General features: G+C 45.2%; 2 protein-coding genes across 2 annotated transcripts in view; one reads left to right on the forward strand and one right to left on the reverse strand.

The window, feature by feature from the left end:
• On the forward strand, positions 1–21724 carry LOC116063561. Its single transcript, XM_036005795.1, has 10 exons — positions 1–698; positions 1553–1952; positions 1992–2389; positions 2618–3588; positions 3818–3996; positions 5639–5750; positions 6794–6850; positions 10714–10821; positions 11970–12427; positions 21715–21724. Exons 1-9 carry the CDS (start codon positions 398–400, stop codon positions 12243–12245), a joined length of 2802 nt encoding a protein of 933 aa, XP_035861688.1. The 5' UTR covers positions 1–397; the 3' UTR covers positions 12246–12427; positions 21715–21724.
• Positions 17270–22109, reverse strand: part of plin6 (perilipin 6) — a 10977-nt gene continuing 6137 nt past the window's right edge. The window contains exons 5-9 of the mRNA XM_036006351.1: positions 21688–21839; positions 20320–20586; positions 18973–19288; positions 18239–18726; positions 17270–18124 (exon numbers count right to left, since the gene is read on the reverse strand). Coding sequence (XP_035862244.1) covers positions 17432–18124; positions 18239–18726; positions 18973–19288; positions 20320–20586; positions 21688–21839 — 1916 coding nt within the window. The 3' untranslated portion in view covers positions 17270–17431. The remainder of the gene's footprint in view (positions 18125–18238; positions 18727–18972; positions 19289–20319; positions 20587–21687; positions 21840–22109) is intronic.

Raw genomic sequence — 22109 nt, forward strand, 5'->3', positions numbered from 1 at the left:
CCTTGCCTCCGCCTCTCCCTCCTCTTCCTCTCCCTCCCTTGCCTCTCCCTCCTCTTCCTCTCCCTGTCTGGTCCCCCTCGGTAGACCCTCCCCCCAAACCAGGACTCTTGTCTCGCCTCCTGCTAAATGTTCCTCCACGACATCGGCGTCCTGGCCCAGCCAGGCGCTTCTCTTCACTTCCTCTTCCCCGTCTTTAGTACCGCCCCCTCCAGCCAATCTGGCTCCGTCCCAGAAGACGATTTCCAATCAGTTCGTAACTCCGCCTCCCCCCACCTGCGGGAGAACCGGGAACACAGACTCATCACCTGTTCCTCCCAACTGTCCCACTACTTCCTGGAAGTCCTCGTCCAATCAACAGAGTCTTCCTCCTACATCTTCCAATCATTCCAAAGCTCTCATGATGGCGAGCGCCACTCAAATGGTCCGGCATCCGAAGAAACGCAGACAGACCGTTTCTGACTCCGAGACCCCCCAGCGTCCCCGCTTCTGTCTCCCCCAAACGGCCGTCCTCGAACTCGTCCAACAGTCTCTGGTTGCTAAGAAGCCGGCCACTGCCGCCATGCTGCTGAGCAACACTCAGAGCGCATACCAGGTGTCCTGCTTCGCGCTGCTGCAGCCCGCACTGCCGGCCGTGCTGCCATCGCCAGGAAACACCGGACCCGAACCGCAGAAGAGCCTGATGGGAACTATCGTCCCAGGTAGGGCTGCAACTAGAGAATATTTCCATTATTATTATTATTATTATTATTATATATTATTATTAGTTGGCAACTATTTAAATTAATCTCCAACTATTCTGATAAACTATTAATCAGGCCAAGTCATTTTTTATGTAAAACCAGGTAAACCTGTGTGATGTCAGCTTGTTAAAGTGTATTTTCACCATTTTCAAAGTAATTTCACCCTATGCTGCTTTGCACCTTGACCTCGAGCCAAACACCCCCCCCAGAAGCTTTTTTCCCCTCTGTTATAACGTTGGTCGGTTAGCGTTATCAGCTGGTTAGCTTAGTGCAGGCGCTAATGGATCCACGTTTGTATCTCGTAAATTACCCCACTAATAATGCCCGGAATGTTACCAAACTTCTACAGTAGTACAACTAGTTCAGAAGTACGTACAGAAGTACAGAAGTATGTAGTAGTATGTAAGTACTGCGTGAAAGCGCCGATAGCGCCGAGAGGAGTTTCCATCAGGCAAGTGTTATTTAAATATACAGGAAACTGAATATGTTTGAGTTGTGGACAAAACATGACATTTGAGGATGTCATCTTGGGCTTTTTTGGGAAACATTGATCCACATTTTAAAGACCAACTCAAAGATATTCAGTAATCTGTTCATCTTTGCAGCTCTACACTTTTAACAATCACCTGTATTTTGAAATTCCCACTTTTTATATATTCCTTTTATTAAAACTGTAATAAAACTGTCAAGTCATATTGTAGTTGCTGTCTGTCTGTCTGTCTGTAAGTAAATGATTGTCATTGAACTGATTGTGATGAAATCGATGGCAGGATCCTGAATTGAATCAAAATTATTTAATTTAATCTTTGCAGTTTCAACCCCAGGACAGTTGACTCGGGCCCCCAGACCGATCCTTCCTGCCCCCATCACCGGAAACCAGATCTCTGCCGTGCCAAGTCCCGTAGCGGCGCCGTGCCAAACGCAGGAAGAAGAACAGCATCAACTTCTGAAGGAAGTAAACTCCTCTACAGCCAGCCGCGCTGCGTCTCCATCCTGCGAGCAGCGTCTCAGCCCGGGTATCGACCCTCGGTCCTCTTCTCCCAAACAACAGCAGCAGCAGAATCCAGTGGTGAGGGCCGTGGCGGACTCCGCCTGCGACGGCGGCGTGCAGCAGTTCGCCCCGAGGCGGCAGGAACCTGCGGAGAACGAACCCACCTCAACCGTGTCCGAAGAACTGGCGCCTGCAGGAGAACCGTCTGCAGCTGACGCATCGGAAGAACGTGAAGCATCGGACAGAGACGCAGAAATATTGGACAGAGATGCAGAAGAACGTGAAGCATTGGACAGAGATGCCGAAATATTGGACAGAGATGCCGAAATATTGGACAGAGATGCCGAAATATTGGACAGAGATAATGAAATATTGGACAGAGATGCTGAAATATTGGACAGAGATGCCGAAATATTGGACAGAGATGCTGAAATACCGGACAGAGATTCCGAAATATCGGACAGAGATGCAGAAGAACGTGAAGCATCGGACAGAGATGCCGAAATATTGGACAGAGATGCCGAAATATTGGACAGAGATGCCGAAATACCGGACAGAGATGCCGAAATACCGGACAGAGATGCCGAAATACCGGACAGAGATGCCGAAATACCGGACAGAGATGCCGAAATATCGGACAGAGATGCAGAAGAACGTGAAGCATCGGACAGAGATGCCGAAATATTGGACAGAGATGCCGAAATACCGGACAGAGATGCCGAAATACCGGACAGAGATGCCGAAATACCGGACAGAGATGCCGAAATATCGGACAGAGATGCCGAAATACTGGCCAGAGATGCCGAAATACTGGCCAGAGATGCCGAAATACCGGACAGAGATGCCGAAGAACGTGAAGCATCGGACGAAGACACCGAAAAACGCAAACTTTCACTTGAGGTCACGGAAAGTGAAGCTGAAGAACTTGAAGCTGACGCATCGGAGACAGACGCCGAACTATCGGACAGAGACGCCGAACTATCGGACAGAGACGCCGAACTATCGGACAGAGACGCCGAACTATCGGACAGAGATGCCGAAATATCGGACAGAGATGCTGAAATATCGGACAGAGAGGACAGAGATGCTGAAATATCGGACAGAGATGCTGAACTATCGGACAGAGATGCTGAACTATCGGACAGAGATGCTGAAATATCGGACAGAGATGCTGAAATATCGGACAGAGAGGACAGAGATGCTGAACTATCGGACAGAGATGCTGAAATATCGGACAGAGACGGCGAAGAACTTTCACTTGAGGTCACAGAAAGTGAAGCTGAAGAACCTGCAGCTGACACATCGGAGACAGACGCCGTAGCATCGGACAGAGATGCCGTAGCATCGGACAGAGATGCCGAAATATCGGACAGAGATGCCGTAGCATCGGACAGAGACGCCGTAGCATCGGACAGAGACGCCGTAGCATCGGACAGAGACGCCGTAGCATCGGACAGAGACGCCGTAGCATCGGACAGAGACGCCGAAATATCGGACAGAGATGCCGAAATATCGGACAGAGATGCAGAAGCATCGGACAGAGACGCCGAAGAACTTGAACTTTCACTTGAGGTCACAGAAAGTGAAGCTGAAGAACCTGAAGCTGACGCATCGGAGACAGACGCCAAAGCATCGGACAGAGACTCCGAACTGTCGGACAGAGATGCCGTAGCATCAAACAGAGTCGCCAAACCTGGAGTATCGGAGTACAGTTTGAGCCATTGGCAGCCCAGAGTGTTTCTGTTCAGGCTGCCTGTGCCTTCGCAGCGCCTGGAACATCCCCTTCCTTCTTTTCGTTTGCTCGCAGGCGACGCGGACGATGACATTTACCTGGAAGAGATCGGCCAAGACACTCGGGTACAGTGCTGCAAAGTTACTAAGTACTTTTAATGAAGCGCTGCAAAAGACAAGTGAATAAAGTCGTAAAATAAAAATAGATTACAGAAGTGTTTATTGAAATTCTACCTGTTTGATTGCGTGTTTAGGAATTTAACTTTAGCTCCAGTCAGATAACGTCTTTAAACCGGTTAAGAACTGAAAATACAGACTAACCATGACTCGGGTGTTCCTATCTGCTGTGTCACAGTCTCTCTCTGATGACGCCACAGATGACATCGATACTCCCTCGCCTCCCGGCTCGCCTCTGGCTGTGCAGATGGTCGCCTGCTCCGCCTGCCGATTGGCCAACGCGTCCATCATCTGTATGTCCTGCGGCCGCGGATTCCACCAAGACTGCCACATTCCTCCGGTCAGACCGGACATCATGTAAGAACTAGTTCTGTCCAACGATTCAAATATTTAATTGTGATTAATCGCATTAATGTCATAGTTAACTATGCCGTATTAGCACCGGGTCTCGGACCCCATTCAAAATGACTAGTTTGCAGGTAAGTACTACTCTTTAGCCAGCTCGCAAGCCCAAACAAGTGTGTGCGGCGTGCCTGTTTTGTTAACGTCTAGCTAGATCCGGTGTGGTGTTGTAGTTTTCTATCGTTACTAGTTGTTGCAACTGCATGTGAAAAAAAACGACAGTTTGCTAGGCCAAAAAGAATGTTAATCTCACAATAAAAAAAATTGACGCTGTAAAAATGGGTTTGTGTTAACGCCGTTAATAACGCATTTAACTGACATCACTAGTAACATCCAAAGAACCAATCAGCCAACAGGGTTCCTGACTCAGAACGGCCTTTGGGGGGGGGGGGGACTAGTCTCGACAGTAAGTCGGCATTCACACCAAGAACTAGAGCTGCACAATATATCGTTTTTTATCGTTATCGCAATATACACATTGCGAAAGGCTGCGACATATTGTGATGGATATGGATGGAAAGGATCTTACTCTTTAACTAAAAGGTCTATCTCTTTAGGGATCCATCCCATAATGTTGTCAGAGACTTAGAATAATAATCGGAGTCTGTCAGCGGCAACAACAGAACTTTTAAGGCCGTTGCAGACCAACCATTCGGCCGACCGTTGGCAGTAAAGCCAGTGTGACTGATCAGTCTCCTCGAGTTGGTCAACAAAGTGCCTCAGAACACACCGAAGAGACGAGACGTAATCCAGTCCCTCCAGAAAAACGTGATTATGCGATCTCATAATTCAATGCATAATCAACCATATTTCTGCATGGGGGGGGGGGCGCATTTTTTTCAAATACGCCGCACTTTCGCCGCATAAATTGCCGATTTCCGCGCAAAATATGCGGGGCTTGCATGATTTCATAATCCCCGCATTTTCGTTGCAAAAAAGTCCCATATATCTTAGCAGAAAGTTGAAAAATGTTGCGTTTACTTCACACAAGAGCAGCCATTTTCCCCTGTTGCCATGGGAACGTTATGAAGTGACGTTATGAAGTCACGTAATTACGCGACGTGAACATCATCGAAAAGCTGCAAACCCCGCGATGAAGCCACGATGAAACCGCAGTTTTTGCAAGTGCATTTTTTTGCATTTTTTAAGAAAACGTGCCGCAACAATCACAAAAAAACTCTTTCTGGAGGGACTGGTAATATGTCTCCATAACAGCAGGCGGCGCTAATCTGTATTGTCGCCTGAAAAATGAAAACCGGCAGCTGATTGGACGAACGCATCACATGGATCTGGCTGCTGCTTCCAGATTTTGGATTTACCCTAACCCATAGGCAGGCTAGGGGAACTCATATTAATGTTTAAAAAACACATAATGGTGACGTATACATTGACAAAACAAACATGACAAAGAGATGATTCATCCACCTCTATACTGCACTTAATTTAACAGTGAAAGTGTGTGTGATGAAATGTGTGACCGTTAAAAGTGAGTGCATCTCTGGTTTTCTAGAAGCCACTGTTTGTTTGAAGTGAGTTTTAAAGGTGTGAAAAGTGTTCAGCGAGGGACTGACTCTGAAACGGTGTGTTCGTGTTGCAGGGCGGACTGGGCGTGCTCGCTGTGTCAGGACCTGTCGGACCCCTCGGACCCCTTCCTGTCCCACCGCCCACAGAGACCTGCGAGTCTCGGCCTCAGTCTGCTCAACCAGAGGGTCAGAGGACACACACGCATGTCTTTTAGGAAAGAGTTTCCTGTCTGGAGTGTAGACTTAGACTTAGAAAACTTTAATGTCCCCGAGAGGCAATTTGTTGCACAGTACAGGCATGTTGACACGTAGCCCACAACACAAAACCAGACATCTCCAGCACTATTTATCTAACGCATAACATACACACATCAATACATAGAATACTGTTAAAAGGAGTATGTTGCACTTCCCTAACAGGCCTAATGTCATAAATAAATGGAACTACTGCACAGTACTTCACATATATTCCTCCTCCAGTCATACCCCTATCAATCTATCGATCTATCGTCATACATATATATATATCCCATCCCTCCTCCAGTCATATATATATATATATATCTATCTATCTATCTATCTATCTATCTATCTATCTATCTATCTATCTATATATCCCATCCCTCCTCCAGTCATACACCTCCCCATATAAACTCAGCAAAAAAAGAAACGCCCCTTTTCAGGACACTGTATTTTAAAGGTACTTTTGTAAGAATCAAAATAACTTTAGAGATCTTCACTGTAAAGGGTCTAAACAATGTTTCCCATACTTGTTCAATGAACCATAAACAATTAATGAACATGCACCTGCTGAACGGTCGAAAAGACAGTAACAGCTTAAGGGCGGTAGGCAATTAAGGTCCCAGTTATGAGAGAATTAGGAAAGTAAAGAGACCTTTCTACTAGAGCTTAGATCGGGCCCAAAAAAATCAAGCCCGACCTCTACCCGAGCCCGTGCACGTTGCGTCTGAGCCCGCCGCATTTGCTCAGGGACACATTATTCCATTTCTGTTAGTCACATGTCTGTGAAAATTCTTCAGTTTATGCCTTAGTTGTTAAATCTTTTAATGTTCATACAAATATTTGCATATGTTAAGTTTGCTTAAAATATAAAAGCAGTTGAAAGTGACAGGACTTTTCCTTTTTATGCTGAGTATATAGTCATACCCCCCACACATCTTATGTAATTGGGTTATCGCCGTGGGAATTGACATCCGTTTGTGTTTCAGAGATGTGAGAAGCTGTTGCTGCTCCTGAAGGTGAAAGCCAGCAGTCGACTCTGTGAGGTCAGTTCCTTTTCTCTCTCTTCTCCAGCAATACGTCCATTCTTTCAAACACTCGTCCTTCCCAGTGCACAGCTCCACTGGGAAGGATTTGGTAAAAGTATTTTAAGTAGTTGGCTGTTGAAATGAATTGATGCATCGTGATGCAGACGCAGATGATTCTGCATCGTTGCGGTGACATTTCTCATTGTTTTTACAAACCAAACAATCGATGTTCGACGCACCGGCGAGTCCAAGCGATGTTTGACAGCACTCCTACTCATAAAGCGATATTACAAAATTTCATTTCAGACATTTATTTGTGAAACCAAGACTTTTGTGAACTTATTTCAAACACCAAAACAACAGTGTAGGTTTGTTGTCTCGAGAGATTTGAGAAATTTCGAAACGCCAACATCAACGTTTTCAGCTTTAGCGCCAAATTATCTCTTCACACGTTGCTCTCTGAAAGATTTGGGGCTCAATATACAGAAAGCTGAGTTTGTTCTGAACATTTTGAGGTGAAACACACGGGGATCAGTTATATGTAAATACCCTAAAAAGGTGAATTTAAAAAGATATGTGAAACAGGGTTTCTGCAGGTTTCACCAAGTCAAATTTAAGACCTTTTTAAGACCATTATGAATGAAATTTAAGACATTTATCTCATCAACTAAGCCCTAAATTAGTTTTTTTTCAAGCCAAGTAAAGCCGCCTACACATGATATGTGAATTGCTCTCTGTGCACCGTTAGCTAGCGCAGGTTTACGCCATCAAGGGAGAAAACAGCGGTGCAGAGTGTAACAGGGAGCGTTATAACCCTGAGCTAGGTGGCTAGGACAGCGTTCATACTGGAGCTGACTGTAGGAGCCACATACTCTATGTTGTTGATGGTCTCATTTCTATCTACATTGATTATTATGTTGTAGGTTGTGGGCGTGTTCATGGTGCTTTGAGCAGAAGTTATAACATATTTGTTTGCTTCACCTGCTCACCGTGTTTTTTGGGCGTTGACAGAGAGGGGGGGGGGGTTAGCCTGGGAGAGAAGACTTTGATTCACATTCTGCAGCGCTGCATCCACTGACACACACACACACACACACACACACACACACACACACACACACACACACACACACACACACACACACACACACACACAGAGAGACACACACACACACACACAGAGAGACACACACACACACACACACACACACACACACACACACACAGAGAGACACACACACACACACACACACACACACACACAGACATACACACACACACAGACACACACAGAGAGAGAGACACACACAGAGACATACACACACACACACACACACACACACACACAGAGAGAGACAGACAGACAGACAGACACACAGGCACACACACACACAGGCACACACACTAACCCTAACCTCAGTAAACATAATGACAGCTCACCCCTGTCAACGTGTTTTTGTGCCTCTGGTTCATGTCCTACGTCTCTCCATAAGCAGTCCATTCATTTGTCACGATGGACCTTCGTTCAAAGCAGCAGACAACAAAAATCTGTACACCGTACTTTCCAGACCATAAATCGCTCCGGAGTATAAGTCACATCAGTCAAAACATGCGTCACGAAGAGGAAAAAAACATAAATAAGTCGCACTGGACTCTAAATTGCATTTATTTAGAAATGTATTTCACAAAATCTAATCTGGAGATCTGAAATCTGGAAAGCCAAGTTATTCAACTACACAATAGCACACAGAACAGGCTGAATAGGTGTTTGGTATGTTAACGTAACACGTTAACAGTTATTCAGCTGCACCATAGAATAAAGAACATACCTGGGAGGCTGAATAGGCTAAAGTAACCTGACAAGCCAGCCAGGAGCAGCGTACAGTTGTCAGAAGCCTAGAGCGCCCTCTCGTGGCTGTAGACGGTAATGTTTACTCCTTGGTTCATGACAGTCAGTATGAGTCATCATTTAAAAACATGTTAAAGTGCTCATATTATGCTCATTTCAGGTTCATAATTGTATTTTGAGGTTGTACCAGAATAGGTTTACATGGTTTAATTTTCAAAAAACACCATATTTTAGTTGTACTTCACATTGCTGCAGCTCCTCTTTTCACCCTGTGTTCAGGTCTCTGTTTTAGCTACAGAGTGAGACCTCTCACTGCTGTAACATCTTTGTTGGCAGTCGCACATGCTAGCGCTAGCATGGTTTAGTCCTTTAGTCCTTCCAGAAAAATGCAAAGTTTTTTTGTGATTGTTTTGGGCAAAAATCCTTGATTATGCGGCACGTTTTCTTAAAAAATGCGATGGAATATGCGGGATATTTATGCAATTTTATGCGATGAAATTGCGGGAACTTGCAAAAACTGCGGTTTCATCGTGGCTTCATCGCGGGGTTTGCAGCTTTTCGATGATGTTCACGTCGCGTAATTACGTCACTTCATAACGTTCCCATGGCAACAGGGGAAAATGGCTGCTCTTGTGTGAAGTATACAAAACATTTTTCAACACTCTGCTAAGATATATGTGACTTTTTTTGCAACGAAAATGTGGGGATTATGAAATCATGCAAGCCCCGCATATTTTGCGCGGAAATCGGCAATTTATGCGGCGAAAGTGCGGCGTATTTGAAAAAATGCGTCCCCCGCATAAATATGCAGACTTTGGCTGATTATGCATTGAATTATGCGATCACGTTTTTCTGGAGGGACTGGTATATAAGTCACACCTGACTAGAAGTCGCAGGACCAGCCAAACTATGAACAAAAAGTGTGACTTATAGTCCAGAAAATACGGTATTCTGAAATAGTACAGTCTTAGCCACTATTAGTTTCAGAAAATATTCAGATGGATACAAAATCAGTTTAAAGAGAATTCATTTTTCCTAAAAACCTACAACCTAAAGTGCCTGTGTTTGCTAAATCACCTATCAACGGTAGGCTACTATTACACATCTCATAAAGGACGCGTGCTGAGTGTGCAGGTTAACAGTCTGGCAGATGCATTCAGTAACTCTAAGCCTTCTAAATGACCACCAAGTTAGACGAAATCATCTCAAAGAAAAACAAACGGTGTGTGTGTATATATAGCCTTCCTAAAAGTATAGGTAGGTTTTCAATGTGCACTGTTTTGCACTGTGTACTGTATTTGATTAAATGTATATAAATGATGTCACCGTGTGTGTGTTTAGGGGGGTTGCTGTCGCCGCATCATGGTAGGTGCGCCGTATATTTTCCTGCTTTTTGGTCCTTTGCCAATCGCACCTATGACTGGCACACATACACACACACATACACAGAGAGAGAGAGACACACACACACACACACACACACACACACACACACACACACACACACACACACACACACACACACACACACACACACACACACACAGAGACACACTCCGTGGCTCAGTGGTTAGCACTTCTGCCTCACAGCAAGAAGGTTCTGAGTTTGAATCCAGGTCGTTCCGGGCCTTTCTGTGTGGAGTTTGCATGTTCTCCCCGTGTTTGCGTGGGTTTCCTAACACTGGCACATTTACAGAAATGTTGATAAATGTGCATTGTCCTAATCAAATGAACTTACAAACTTAACTTACACACACGCAGAGACACAGAGAGAGACACACACAGGCACACACACACACAGACACAGAGAGATACACAGCAAGACACACACAGATAAACACACACACAGCGAGACACAGACAGACACACACACACACACACACACACACACACACACATACACATACACACACACACATACACACAGACACAGAGATACACAGCAAGACACACACACACAGATAAACACACACACACAGACACACACATACAGCCGCCACACTAACGCTGATTGGTGTTTGGTTGTTTCCAGACTCACCTGGACTGGATGAAGGAACGCCTGACTCGCGGCTCTCCTGCGTATCAGACCGCTGCAGACTTCCTGTCTGACGTCCGGAGGCTCTTCAAAGACGCTTCACCGGTAAACCAACTTCATCTCGCACATGTTAATGTCTAGAAAACATCCCAGTAATGTAGCCCTAACGGACAAATGTTCAGCATCAGTCAGCGTCCACTAAAAGTTCTGTTGTTGCCGCTGACAGACTCAGATTATTATTCTAAGTGTGTGACAACATTATGGGATGGATCCCTACAGAGATAGACCTTTTAGTTAAAGAGTAAGATCCTTTTAGTTTAACATGAAACGGCCCCGAAATCACCATCACCAAACTACACCAGACTCCATGTAAATAATCAGGACTTTTAGCGTGTATAGAGCCAGCATATCTCCACCAGACTCCATGTAAATAATCAGGACTTTTAGCGTGTATAGAGCCAGCATATTTCCACATTTTTTTTGACGTTTCTTGACGCTTTCAACGTTTTCTTTTAATGTATTTTTTCTTAAGGGGCCAGTAAAACTTGACTTTGGCCACACACACACACACACACACACACACACACACAGACAGATGCGTGTATATACACACACACACACACGCACACACACGCACACACAGACAACATTATGAAAGGATCCCTACAGAGATAGACCTTTTTAGTTAAAGAGTAAGATCCTTTTAGTTTAACATGAAACAGCCCCGAAATCACCATCACCAAACCCACCAGACTCCATGTAAATAATCAGGACTTTTAGCGTGTATAGAGCCAGCATATTTCCACCAGACTTCATGTAAATAATCAGTACTTTTAGCGTGTATAGAGCCAGCATATTTCCACCAGACTCCATGTAAATAATCAGTACTTTAGCGTGTATAGAGCCAGCATATTTCCACATGTAGATGAGTGAATTAAGGGTTAATTTCAACCAAACCAGAGTGGTGATTGTTGGAACAGTGGAAAGATGAACCAAGATGGACTTTGATAGTTTTATTTAGTTTCTGTCCACTTTGAATGAAGTGTGTTTTACCCTGATAAAAGTCCTGATTATTAACATGGAGTCTGGTGGAGTTATTTGGAGACATTTGACATAGTAACGGATTCAAAATGTAGCAAAATACTTCAAACAAAACATTTTACAGAAGTAAAAATGTAAAAGTACAGATTTTAAGAACAACTTTAGAAAGTAAAAGTACACCAAAAAATGTGAGTACTTGTAATCTGTTGCAGGACGACTTCTTTCTGAACAAACTGCAGAAGAGAATGAGGCGTTTGAGTGCGGCGTTTATGGCCGAAGAGAACTCTACTGCCGGCCGGTTGCTCGGCTCCGACGTGGCTGCTGACGCGCCGAGCGGGTCAAAGGTCACGGCGCGGGAAGAACAGGAAGTGATGTCATACGAGGCCAGACTGAAGGAGACGAGGAAGAGGCTGCGAGAGGCTCTGATGGACACGTCGCCCTCCAAGAGGAGGAAGACGGAACCTTTTCCTGAGGATTCTGGGAAGTGAAGATCAAACTGTCGGCGGGTTGGAGGCACTCCAAGAGGAGGAAGACGGAACTTTTTTCCCTGAGGATTCTGGGAAGTGAAGTTCAAACTGTCTGGAGGGCTGTTGTGTGTGAAGGGATACAGCTACAGTCCAAAGTTACACTAAATCTCCCAAAATCTAAGCTAACATAATGTCATTCAACAGTAAGGGTTGCACGATGGCAGAAACATCAACTCTTTTCAGCGTTTTTCGACACTTTACAGTTTTTTTTTTTTGGTTTTGAGATATTTTTTTTGACGTTTCTTGACGCTTTCAACATTTTCTTATAATGTATTTTTTCTTAAGGGGCCAGTAAAACTTGACTTTGGGTGCATACACACACACACACACACACACACACACACACACACACACACACACACACACAGACACAGACACAGACACAGACGCACACACACACACACACACACACACACACACACGTACATACACACACACACACACACACGTACATACGCACACACACACACACACACACACACACACACACACGTACATACACACAGACAGACACACACACACACAGACACACGCACACACGCACACACGCGCACACACACACACACACACACACACACGTACATACACACAGACACACACACACACACACACACACACACACACACACGTACATACACACACACACACACACACACACACACACACACACACACACACACGTACATACACACAGACAGACACACACACACACACACACACAGACAGACACACACACACACATACACACACACACACGTACGTGTACATACACACACACACACAGACACACACACGCATGTACACACACACACAGACACGCATGTATGTACACACACACACACGTGTGTACACACACACACACACACACACACACACGTGTACACACACACGCGCGTACACACACACCGACACGCACACCGACACGCGTGTACATACACACACACACGTGTGTACACACACACACACACACACACACACAGTGGGAAAAATCCTCAACGTTGAACTGTGTGTGACTTCAGTGTCTGGAAGGGCTACGGCTAGACGTTAGGTTAAATCTGGGCTAATATAATATATATTACGTTACATTGTATGTAATATAATATCATTTTAACCCTTTGACCCAGGAGACGCTGGCTGCTTGTTCTTCAGGACGTTCTTTAACCCAGACCATCTTTTTCCTAAACGGGACTATTCGTTTCGGTGTCTAAACTCAACTGTCTGACATTTCAGCCCTCATGTTGTCGTCCCGTCCACCGTGCAACTTTAAATTTTTCTGGGTCAAAATTTACTTTATTTTTCCAAAATTGTGCTCGTCTTTTTCGACACTTCTGTCCCTTTCCCCCAAAGTTTTTAATTATTTTTTTTTGTCACTTCTTAACAATGTTTTTGTCCCTTTTTACGTTTTTTCGTTGTTTTTTTCCCCACGTTTTTGAAGCTATTTCTGACATTTTTGTCTCTTTTTTTCAATGTTCTTTTATCATTTATTTTCTCCAAATGCTGTAAAATTGAATAAATTCAATGAAAGTAGAGAGCTGATCTTTTATTTTACTGGTGAAGAGCGTTGTAGGGAACCATGCACATCATTTTTTTGACAATTTGGTTGAAAGAAACCCAAATTTCTGATATAGAAACTTTTTGAATATGGGTCAAATTTCACCCGAGGACAACAGGAGGGATAACAGGGTTGAGGCTAGATGGGGACACCGTTACCGTGACGACAGTTTAGTTTAGGCACCAAAATGACTCGTTAAGTTTAGGTAAAAGATGGCGGTTTGGATTAAAACAGTCCCGAGGAACGAGCACGCATTTCTCGGGAGAAAGTATATAAAATATAATATTATATTAGCCGAGATTTAGTGTAACTTTGAGCTGAAGCCTCAAACCTGTTGGATCTGTTTCCTCTTCCTGTCACATGACGCTGTCACATGATGTCACAGGACGATGTCACACGACAATGTCACAGGACGATGTCACATGACGCTGTCACATGTCACATGTCACATGACGATGTCACACGACGCTGTCACATGACGTCACACGGCGATGTCACACGAAGATGTCACATGATGTCACAGGACGATGTCACATGACGATGTCACATGATGTCACATGACTCTGTCACATGATGTCACATGACGATGTCACACGGCAATGTCACAGGACGATGTCACAGGACGATGTCACACGACGATGTCACATGACAATGTCACACGACGCTGTCACATGACGATGTCACACGACGCTGTCACATGACGATGTCACACGACGCTGTCACATGATGTCACATGACTCTGTCACATGATGTCACATGACGATGTCACACGACGATGTCACATGACAATGTCACACGACGCTGTCACATGACGATGTCACACGACGCTGTCACATGATGTCACATGACGATGTCACACGACGATGTCACACGACGCTGTCACATGATGTCACATGACGATGTCACACGACGCTGTCACAGGATGATGTCACAGGACGATGTCACATGATGTCACAGGACAATGTCACACGACGATGTCACACGACGATGTCACGACGCTGTCACATGATGTCACATGACGATGTCACATGATGTCACAGGACAGTCACATGACGCCGTCACACGACGCCGTCACACGACACTGTCACATGATGTCACATGACGATGTCACACGACGCTGTCACAGGATGTCACAGGACGATGTCACATGATGTCACATGATGATGTCACACGACGATGTCACACGACGCTGTCACAGGATGTCACAGGACGATGTCACATGATGTCACATGATGATGTCACACGACGATGTCACATGACGATGTCACACGACGCTGTCACACGACGCTGTCACAGGATGTCACAGGACAATGTCACACGACGATGTCACACGACGATGTCACACACGCTGTCACACGACGGTCACAGGATGTCACAGGACAATGTCACATGACGTTGTCACACGACGATGTCACAGGATGTCACATGACGATGTCACACGACGATGTCACACGACGATGTCACACGACGCTGTCACAGGATGTCACAGGACAATGTCACATGACGTTGTCACACGACGATGTCACACACGCTGTCACAGGATGATGTCACACGACGATGTCACATGATGCTGCAAAGGTTGAAACTGACTTTATTTTTATTCTGTGTTCTCAAACTATTTTTTATACTTTGTTTTTTTATATATATCTATATTTTTTAGTGTGAATGTTTTATGTTTCTACTTTTGCAAAGTTTTATTTGTACGTTCAGTTCTTCAGACTCTGGGGGGGGGGGGGGGGAGTAGAGTTAAATGAGTATTTCCCCGTGCTAATACTTTATCGACGCCAAGTATCGATCTTCCACTTTTTAAACTGCACATTAGAGTTTTGTGTGTGTTTCAGGTGAGCTGCAGACAGAAAGCAGCTGTCTGCCTGTCTGTCTGTCTGCCTGTCTGTCTGTCTTTGTACTGTACATTATAGTGTGTGTGTGTGTGTGTGTGTGTGTGTGTGTGTTGCAGACAGAAAGCAGCAGTTTGTGGACCGACTGAAGGGTCCAAATCAGTCAGTTCATCAATCAAATGCTGAGTCATGTTGCTGCTCAACGAGTCGGCAGTTTACAGAAATCGATGTTCAGCTTTAGACCGACCCGAGACCACCGCAGCCCTCGTTAGTCAGTGCCTTAACCCTCCTCTGTGTGACAGAGTTATGGTTCTTTAATTTCACGTTATTATCAAATACACTTTAACCAGTGAGGACCACAGAGGCCTTTTTTTGTTACAGACGGACTCTCTCTCTCTCCATCTCTGTCTCTCTCTCGCTCTGTCTCTCTCTCTCGCTCTGTCTCTCTCTCCATGTTACAGACGGACTCTCTCTTTCTCTCTCTCCGTCTCTCTCTCTCTCTTTCTCGCTGTCTGTCGGTCTGTCTGTCTCTCCATCTCTCTCTCTCTCTCTCTCCATCTGTCTGTCTCTCCGTCTGTCTGTCTCTCTCTCTGCCTCTCTCTCTCGCTGTCTGTCTCTCCGTCTGTCTCTGTCTCTCTCTGTCTCTCCATCTCTCTCTCTGTCTGTCTCTCTCCATCTATCTCTCTCTCTCTGTCTCTCTCCGTGTCTGTCTGTCTCTGAATGAATGTAAAGTCTTATATTTATAATTTTAAGATTGAGGCATTAAAAGTATTTCATTACATTTTGTCAAATGTAAAGTTGTCTTTATGTTTATAAACTTGTTTCTTTTTCACATTAAAAGCAAAATGAACAGATAAATCTGAGTCAAGTTTTTAAATGTGATCCAAAATCTTTATTTTAAACACGTCAGAGTTAATACAGACAGTTTAAAGGCTGAGAAACTGATAATGTTATCATAAACTTAGCACAAAAAGTAAGGAATTTGTAAGGAATATGCATTTGTAGGATGAGCAGCAGGGCAGAGTATGTGGGTTGCGCCCATGAAAAATTTAGCAAATTTCTCTGCCGATGCCAAACAGGTTATTCTGCCAGTGACTCGTCTGGTGTTTGGTGGATGATTGAAGTTTGAAGAAACGAGACATATTGGCAATTTAAAGGTCCCATGGCATGAAAATGTCACTTTATGATGTTTTTTAACATTAATATGAGTTCCCCCAACCTGCCTATGGTCCCCCAGTGGCTAGAAATGGTGATAGGTGTAAACCGAGCCCTGGGTATCCTGCTCTGCCTTTGTGGGACTGGCTCTAGTGGCTTTAATTCTGCACCAAGGAATTTCGGGAAAGAGACTTCAGAAAGATACTTCAGATACAGTATTAGGGGACCACTAAGGTCTATATAAAGAGACTTCAGATACAGTATTAGGGGACCACTAAGGTCTATATAAAGAGACTTCAGAAACAGTATTAGGGGACCACTAAGGTCTATATAAAAGCATCCAAAGAGCACCATGTCATGGGACCTTTAAAGAAATACAAACTACCCAGAGGTTAATCCTCACCGACTCCACAGCGCTGTGGAGATAAGAAGGCCGAAAGCTCTGGAAAAACATTTCATAAATATATTTTATTTTCCTGTTTGTTTTGTTATAGTAAAATAAAACCTACCGATTTAAGGATGGACTCCTTTCTCAGAGATTTAAACTAATTTTCCGATCGCTCTGTTGGTGAACGTGTACGAACAATCGGACGCCGTGGCGTTTAACAGTCGGCCGATGCTCTGCCGCTGTCGGTGTCATCAGTGTTTTTGGATTCTGCAATTTCGGCGTTTTCGGCATTGTCTGCATTGTCGGGGCTCAGTAACTCAAAGGTCTTTTGGCTTTGTGAGACGAACTGTTTGAGCGGCTCGAGGAGACGCTCGACGTCTTCGTCAGTTTCGGCGCTCTCTGCGTTTTCGGCGTTGTCGGGGCTCAGTAACTCGAAGACCTTCTGGCTCTGAGAGACGAACTGTTTGAGCGGCGCGAGGAGCAGCTCGGCGGCCGATGGCCGGCGGTGGGCGATGGCGCTGGACGGTTCCTCCACCTTCAGACCGCAGTCCGCAGAGCCTCGGGCAGCGCGGGAGGAGAGACCGGCTTCAGCGTTGTCGTCATTCTCTGCGTTGTCGGGGGAGTCGGGCGTCGGGTCCTCGAAGGCCTTCTGGCTCTGAAAGACTAACTGCGGCGTCAGAAGCAGTTCGGCGTCGTCGGCTTTTTCGTCGTTGCCCATGTCTGCATTTTCATCTTTTTTTTCGTAGCCGGTTTCTGCAATTTCGGCGTTTTCAGCGTTTTCGGATTCTGCAATTCTGGCGTTTTTGGATTCTGCAATTTCGGCGTTTTTGGATTCTGCAATTTCGGCGTTTTCGGCCTTTTCAGATTCTGCAATTTCGGCTTTTTCAGTGTTTTCGTATTCTGCAATTTCGGCTTTTTCGGCATTTTTGGATTCTGCAATTCTGGCGTTTTCGGCGTTTTCAGATTCTGCCATTTCGGCTTTTTCGGATTCTGCAATTTTGGCGTTTTCGGATTTTGCAATTTCGGCTTTTTCAGTGTTTTCGGATTCTGCAATTCTGGCGTTTTTGGATTCTGCCATTTCGGCGTTTTCAGATTCTGCAATTTCGGCTTTTTCAGCGTTTTCGGATTCTGCCATTTCGGCTTTTTCAGATTCTGCCATTTTGGCGTTTTCAGCGTTTTTGGATTCTGCAATTCCGCCGTTTTCGGCCTTTTCAGATTCTGCAATTTCGGCTTTTTCAGTGTTTTCGGATTCTGCCATTTCAGCTTTTTCGGATTCTGCAATTTTGGCGTTTTCGGCATTTTTGGATTCTGCAATTTCGGCTTTTTCAGTGTTTTCGTATTCTGCCATTTCGGCTTTTTCGGATTCTGCAATTTTGGCGTTTTCGGCCTTTTCAGATTCTGCAATTTCGGCTTTTTCAGTGTTTTCGGATTCTGCAATTTCTGCGTTTTCTGCATTTTTGGATTCTGCCATTTTGGCTTTTTCGGATTCTGCAATTTCTGCGTTTTCGGCCTTTTCAGATTCTGCCATTTCGGCTTTTCCGGATTCTGCAATTTCTGCTTTTTCAGCGTTTTTGGATTCTGCAATTCCGGCGTTTTTGGATTCTGACATTTCGGCGTTTTCAGCGTTTTTGGATTCTGCAATTCCGCCGTTTTCGGCCTTTTCAGATTCTGCAATTTCGGCTTTTTCAGTGTTTTCGTATTCTGCAATTCCGGCGTTTTTGGCGTTTTCAGATTCTGCCGTTTCGGCTTTTTCGGATTCTGCAATTTTGGCGTTTTCGGATTCTGCAATTTCAGCTTTTTCAGCGTTCTCGGATTCTGCAATTTGGGCGGGCGGCTGTTCCTCCACCTTCAGGGCCATTAGCTCCTTCAGGCTGGAGCGCTGGCAGCCGTTGAGGGGGTCGGGGGTCTGGGAGTCCATGGAGCCTTGGGCAGCGCGACTCCGAGGGCGGCGAGGACGTCCATCCATCGCCTTCAGGAAGAGACTGTTAGCGGATCTGCGATGAGACGAACCATGGGCCGTAAAGTCCTGGTTCAGGAAGTCCTCCACCTCCTGAGCAGACGGCTGCTGGAGCTGAAAAACAAACAATCATACTCAGATGATTTATTTTTCTATAATCTGTGATATCTTCAGGATGATGTTTAGGCTAGCTTAGTTAGCACAAAGACTGGAAGCAGGGGAAACTGTTAGTCTAGCTCCACCAAAAGAAAAATACACATCAATAATAAATGATTTATCAATTGATGATAATCGGATAGAAGCTGGGATTTATTTTAAATACTTAAAAAGGGAAACTCAGTTTTTTTTTCCAACCATCACCAAACCCACCAGACTCCATGTAAAATAATTAGTACTTTTATCATCGTAAAACACACTTCATTAAAAGTGGACAGAAACTAAATAAAACTACCAAAGTCCGTCTTGGTTCATCTTTCCACTGTTCCAACAATCACCACTCTGGTTTGGTTGAAATAAACCCTTAATTCACCCATTTACATGTGGAAATATGCTGGCTCTATACACTCTAAAAGTCCTGATTTTTTACATGGAGTCTGGTGGAAATATGCTGGCTCTATACACGCTAAAAGTAGTGATTTTTTAAATGGAGTCTGGTGGAAATATGCTGGCTCTATACATGCTAAAAGTCCTGATTATTTACATGGAGTCTGGTGGAAATATGCTGGCTCCATACACGCTAAAAGTCCTGATTATTTACATGGAGTCTGGTGGAAATATGCTGGCTCCATACACGCTAAAAGTACTGATTATTTACATGGAGTCTGGTGGAAATATGCTGGCTCTATACACGCTAAAAGTCCTGATTATTTACATGGAGTCTGGTGGAAATATGCTGGCTCCATACACGCTAAAAGTCCTGATTATTTACATGGAGTCTGGTGGAAATATGCTGGCTCTATACACGCTAAAAGTAGTGATTATTTACATGGAGTCTGGTGGAGTTTGGTGATGGTGATTATGGGGCTGTTTCATGTTAAACTAAAAGGATCTTACTCTTTAACTAAAAGGTCTATCTCTGTAGGGATCCTTTCCATAATGTTGTCAGACACTTAGAATAATAATCTGAGTCTGTCAGCGTGTCTCACCATGTCGTAAAGCGGCGTGCCGTTAATCACCAGCTGTAGGAGCATCTGGGAAAGTTCCATCACGTCTGCAAGAGGCTGCTGGATCTGTAGCGGCAGCTCTCTGATCTGACGTACGGGACGCAGCTCAGCCAACATGGCGGCCCAGCCTCTGAGCTCGCGCATGGTCAGCTCTCGGAGTCGCTCAGCCCGGTAGGCCAGCGCCGCCAGGAGTCTCTGCAGGTTCTGAAGCAACTCCCAGACCGTCTGGAGGACCCAACCAAGACCCACCTGCAGGGAACACGGGAGGAATAGAGCCTGCTGATAGGGTGTAATTCACACGTTTTATACCACGATATACGATATTAGAGACAGACAGGTTAGAGAGAGAGACAGGTTAAATAGATAGACAGGTTAGATTGACAGACAGACAGACACAGACAGACAGATAGATAGAGAGACAGACAGACAGAGAGGTTAGAGAGAGAGAGAGAGACAGGTTAGATAGACAGAGAGAGACAGACAGACAGACAGGTTAGAAAGACAGACAGAGAGAGAGAGACAATATGTATTTATTTTATATTGAAAGAAATAGCTTTAATAGTAACTGAACTCAAATAAAGCATGAATGTAAAGTAGCAATCTTACAGACAATATGTACCAATATTATCACTTTGTGTGTGTGTGTCTGTGTCTGTGTGCGTGTGTGTGTGTGTCTATCTGTGTGTGTGTGTGTGTGTTTGTGTGTGTGTGTGTGTGCGTGTGTGCGTGTGTGTGTGTGTCTGTGTGTGTGTGTGCGTGTGTGTGTGTGTCTATCTGTGTGTGTGTGTGTGTGTGTGCGTGTGTGTGTGTGTGTCTATCTGTGTGTGCGTGTGTGTGTGTGTCTGTGTGTGTGTGTGTGTGTGTGTCTATCTGTGTGTGTGTGTGTGTGTCTGTGTGTGTGTGTGTGTGTAGTGAGTGTGTGACCTGGTGTGCAGCGTTGTGTAGTGAGTGTGTGACCTGGTGTGCAGCGTTGTGTAGTGAGTGTGTGACCTGGTGTGCAGCGTTGTGTAGTGAGTGTGCGGCGTTGTGTAGTGAGTGTGTGACCTGGTGTGCGGCGTTGTGTAGTGAGTGTGCGGCGTTGTGTAGTGAGTGTGCGGCGTTGTGTAGTGAGTGTGTGACCTGGTGTGCAGCGTTGTGTAGTGAGTGTGTGACCTGGTGTGCAGCGTTGTGTAGTGAGTGTGTGACCTGGTGTGCAGCGTTGTGTAGTGAGTGTGTGACCTGGTGTGCAGCGTTGTGTAGTGAGTGTGTGACCTGGTGTGCAGCGTTGTGTAGTGAGTGTGTGACCTGGTGTGCAGCGTTGTGTAGTGAGTGTGTGACCTGGTGTGCAGCGTTGTGTAGTGAGTGTGTGACCTGGTGTGCAGCGTTGTGTAGTGCCAGCAGGCGGTCATACAGCTGCAGGCTGAGACTCAGCAGGAGGCTGCGGAGCCTCGTCCACACACCGGGCTCTTCATCATCCTCCTCTTCATCATCAAACTCCTTCACTCTCCGCTCCCACTCCACACCTGACACACAGACAGACAGGTCAGAGAGACAGACAGACAGGTTAGAGAGACAGACAGATAGACAGACAGGTTAGAGAGACAGACAGACAGACAGACAGACAGAAAAACACTCAGAGAGAGAGAGACAGACAGGTTAGAGAGACAGACAGACAGACAGACAGACAGACAGACAGGTTAGAGAGACAGACAGACAGACAGACAGAAAAACACTCAGAGAGAGAGAGAGAGACAGACAGGTTAGAGAGACAGACAGACAGACAGACAGACAGA

Source organism: Sander lucioperca, chromosome 10 (genome assembly GCF_008315115.2).
Source record: "Sander lucioperca isolate FBNREF2018 chromosome 10, SLUC_FBN_1.2, whole genome shotgun sequence".
NCBI classification, from domain to species: Eukaryota; Metazoa; Chordata; class Actinopteri; order Perciformes; family Percidae; genus Sander; species Sander lucioperca.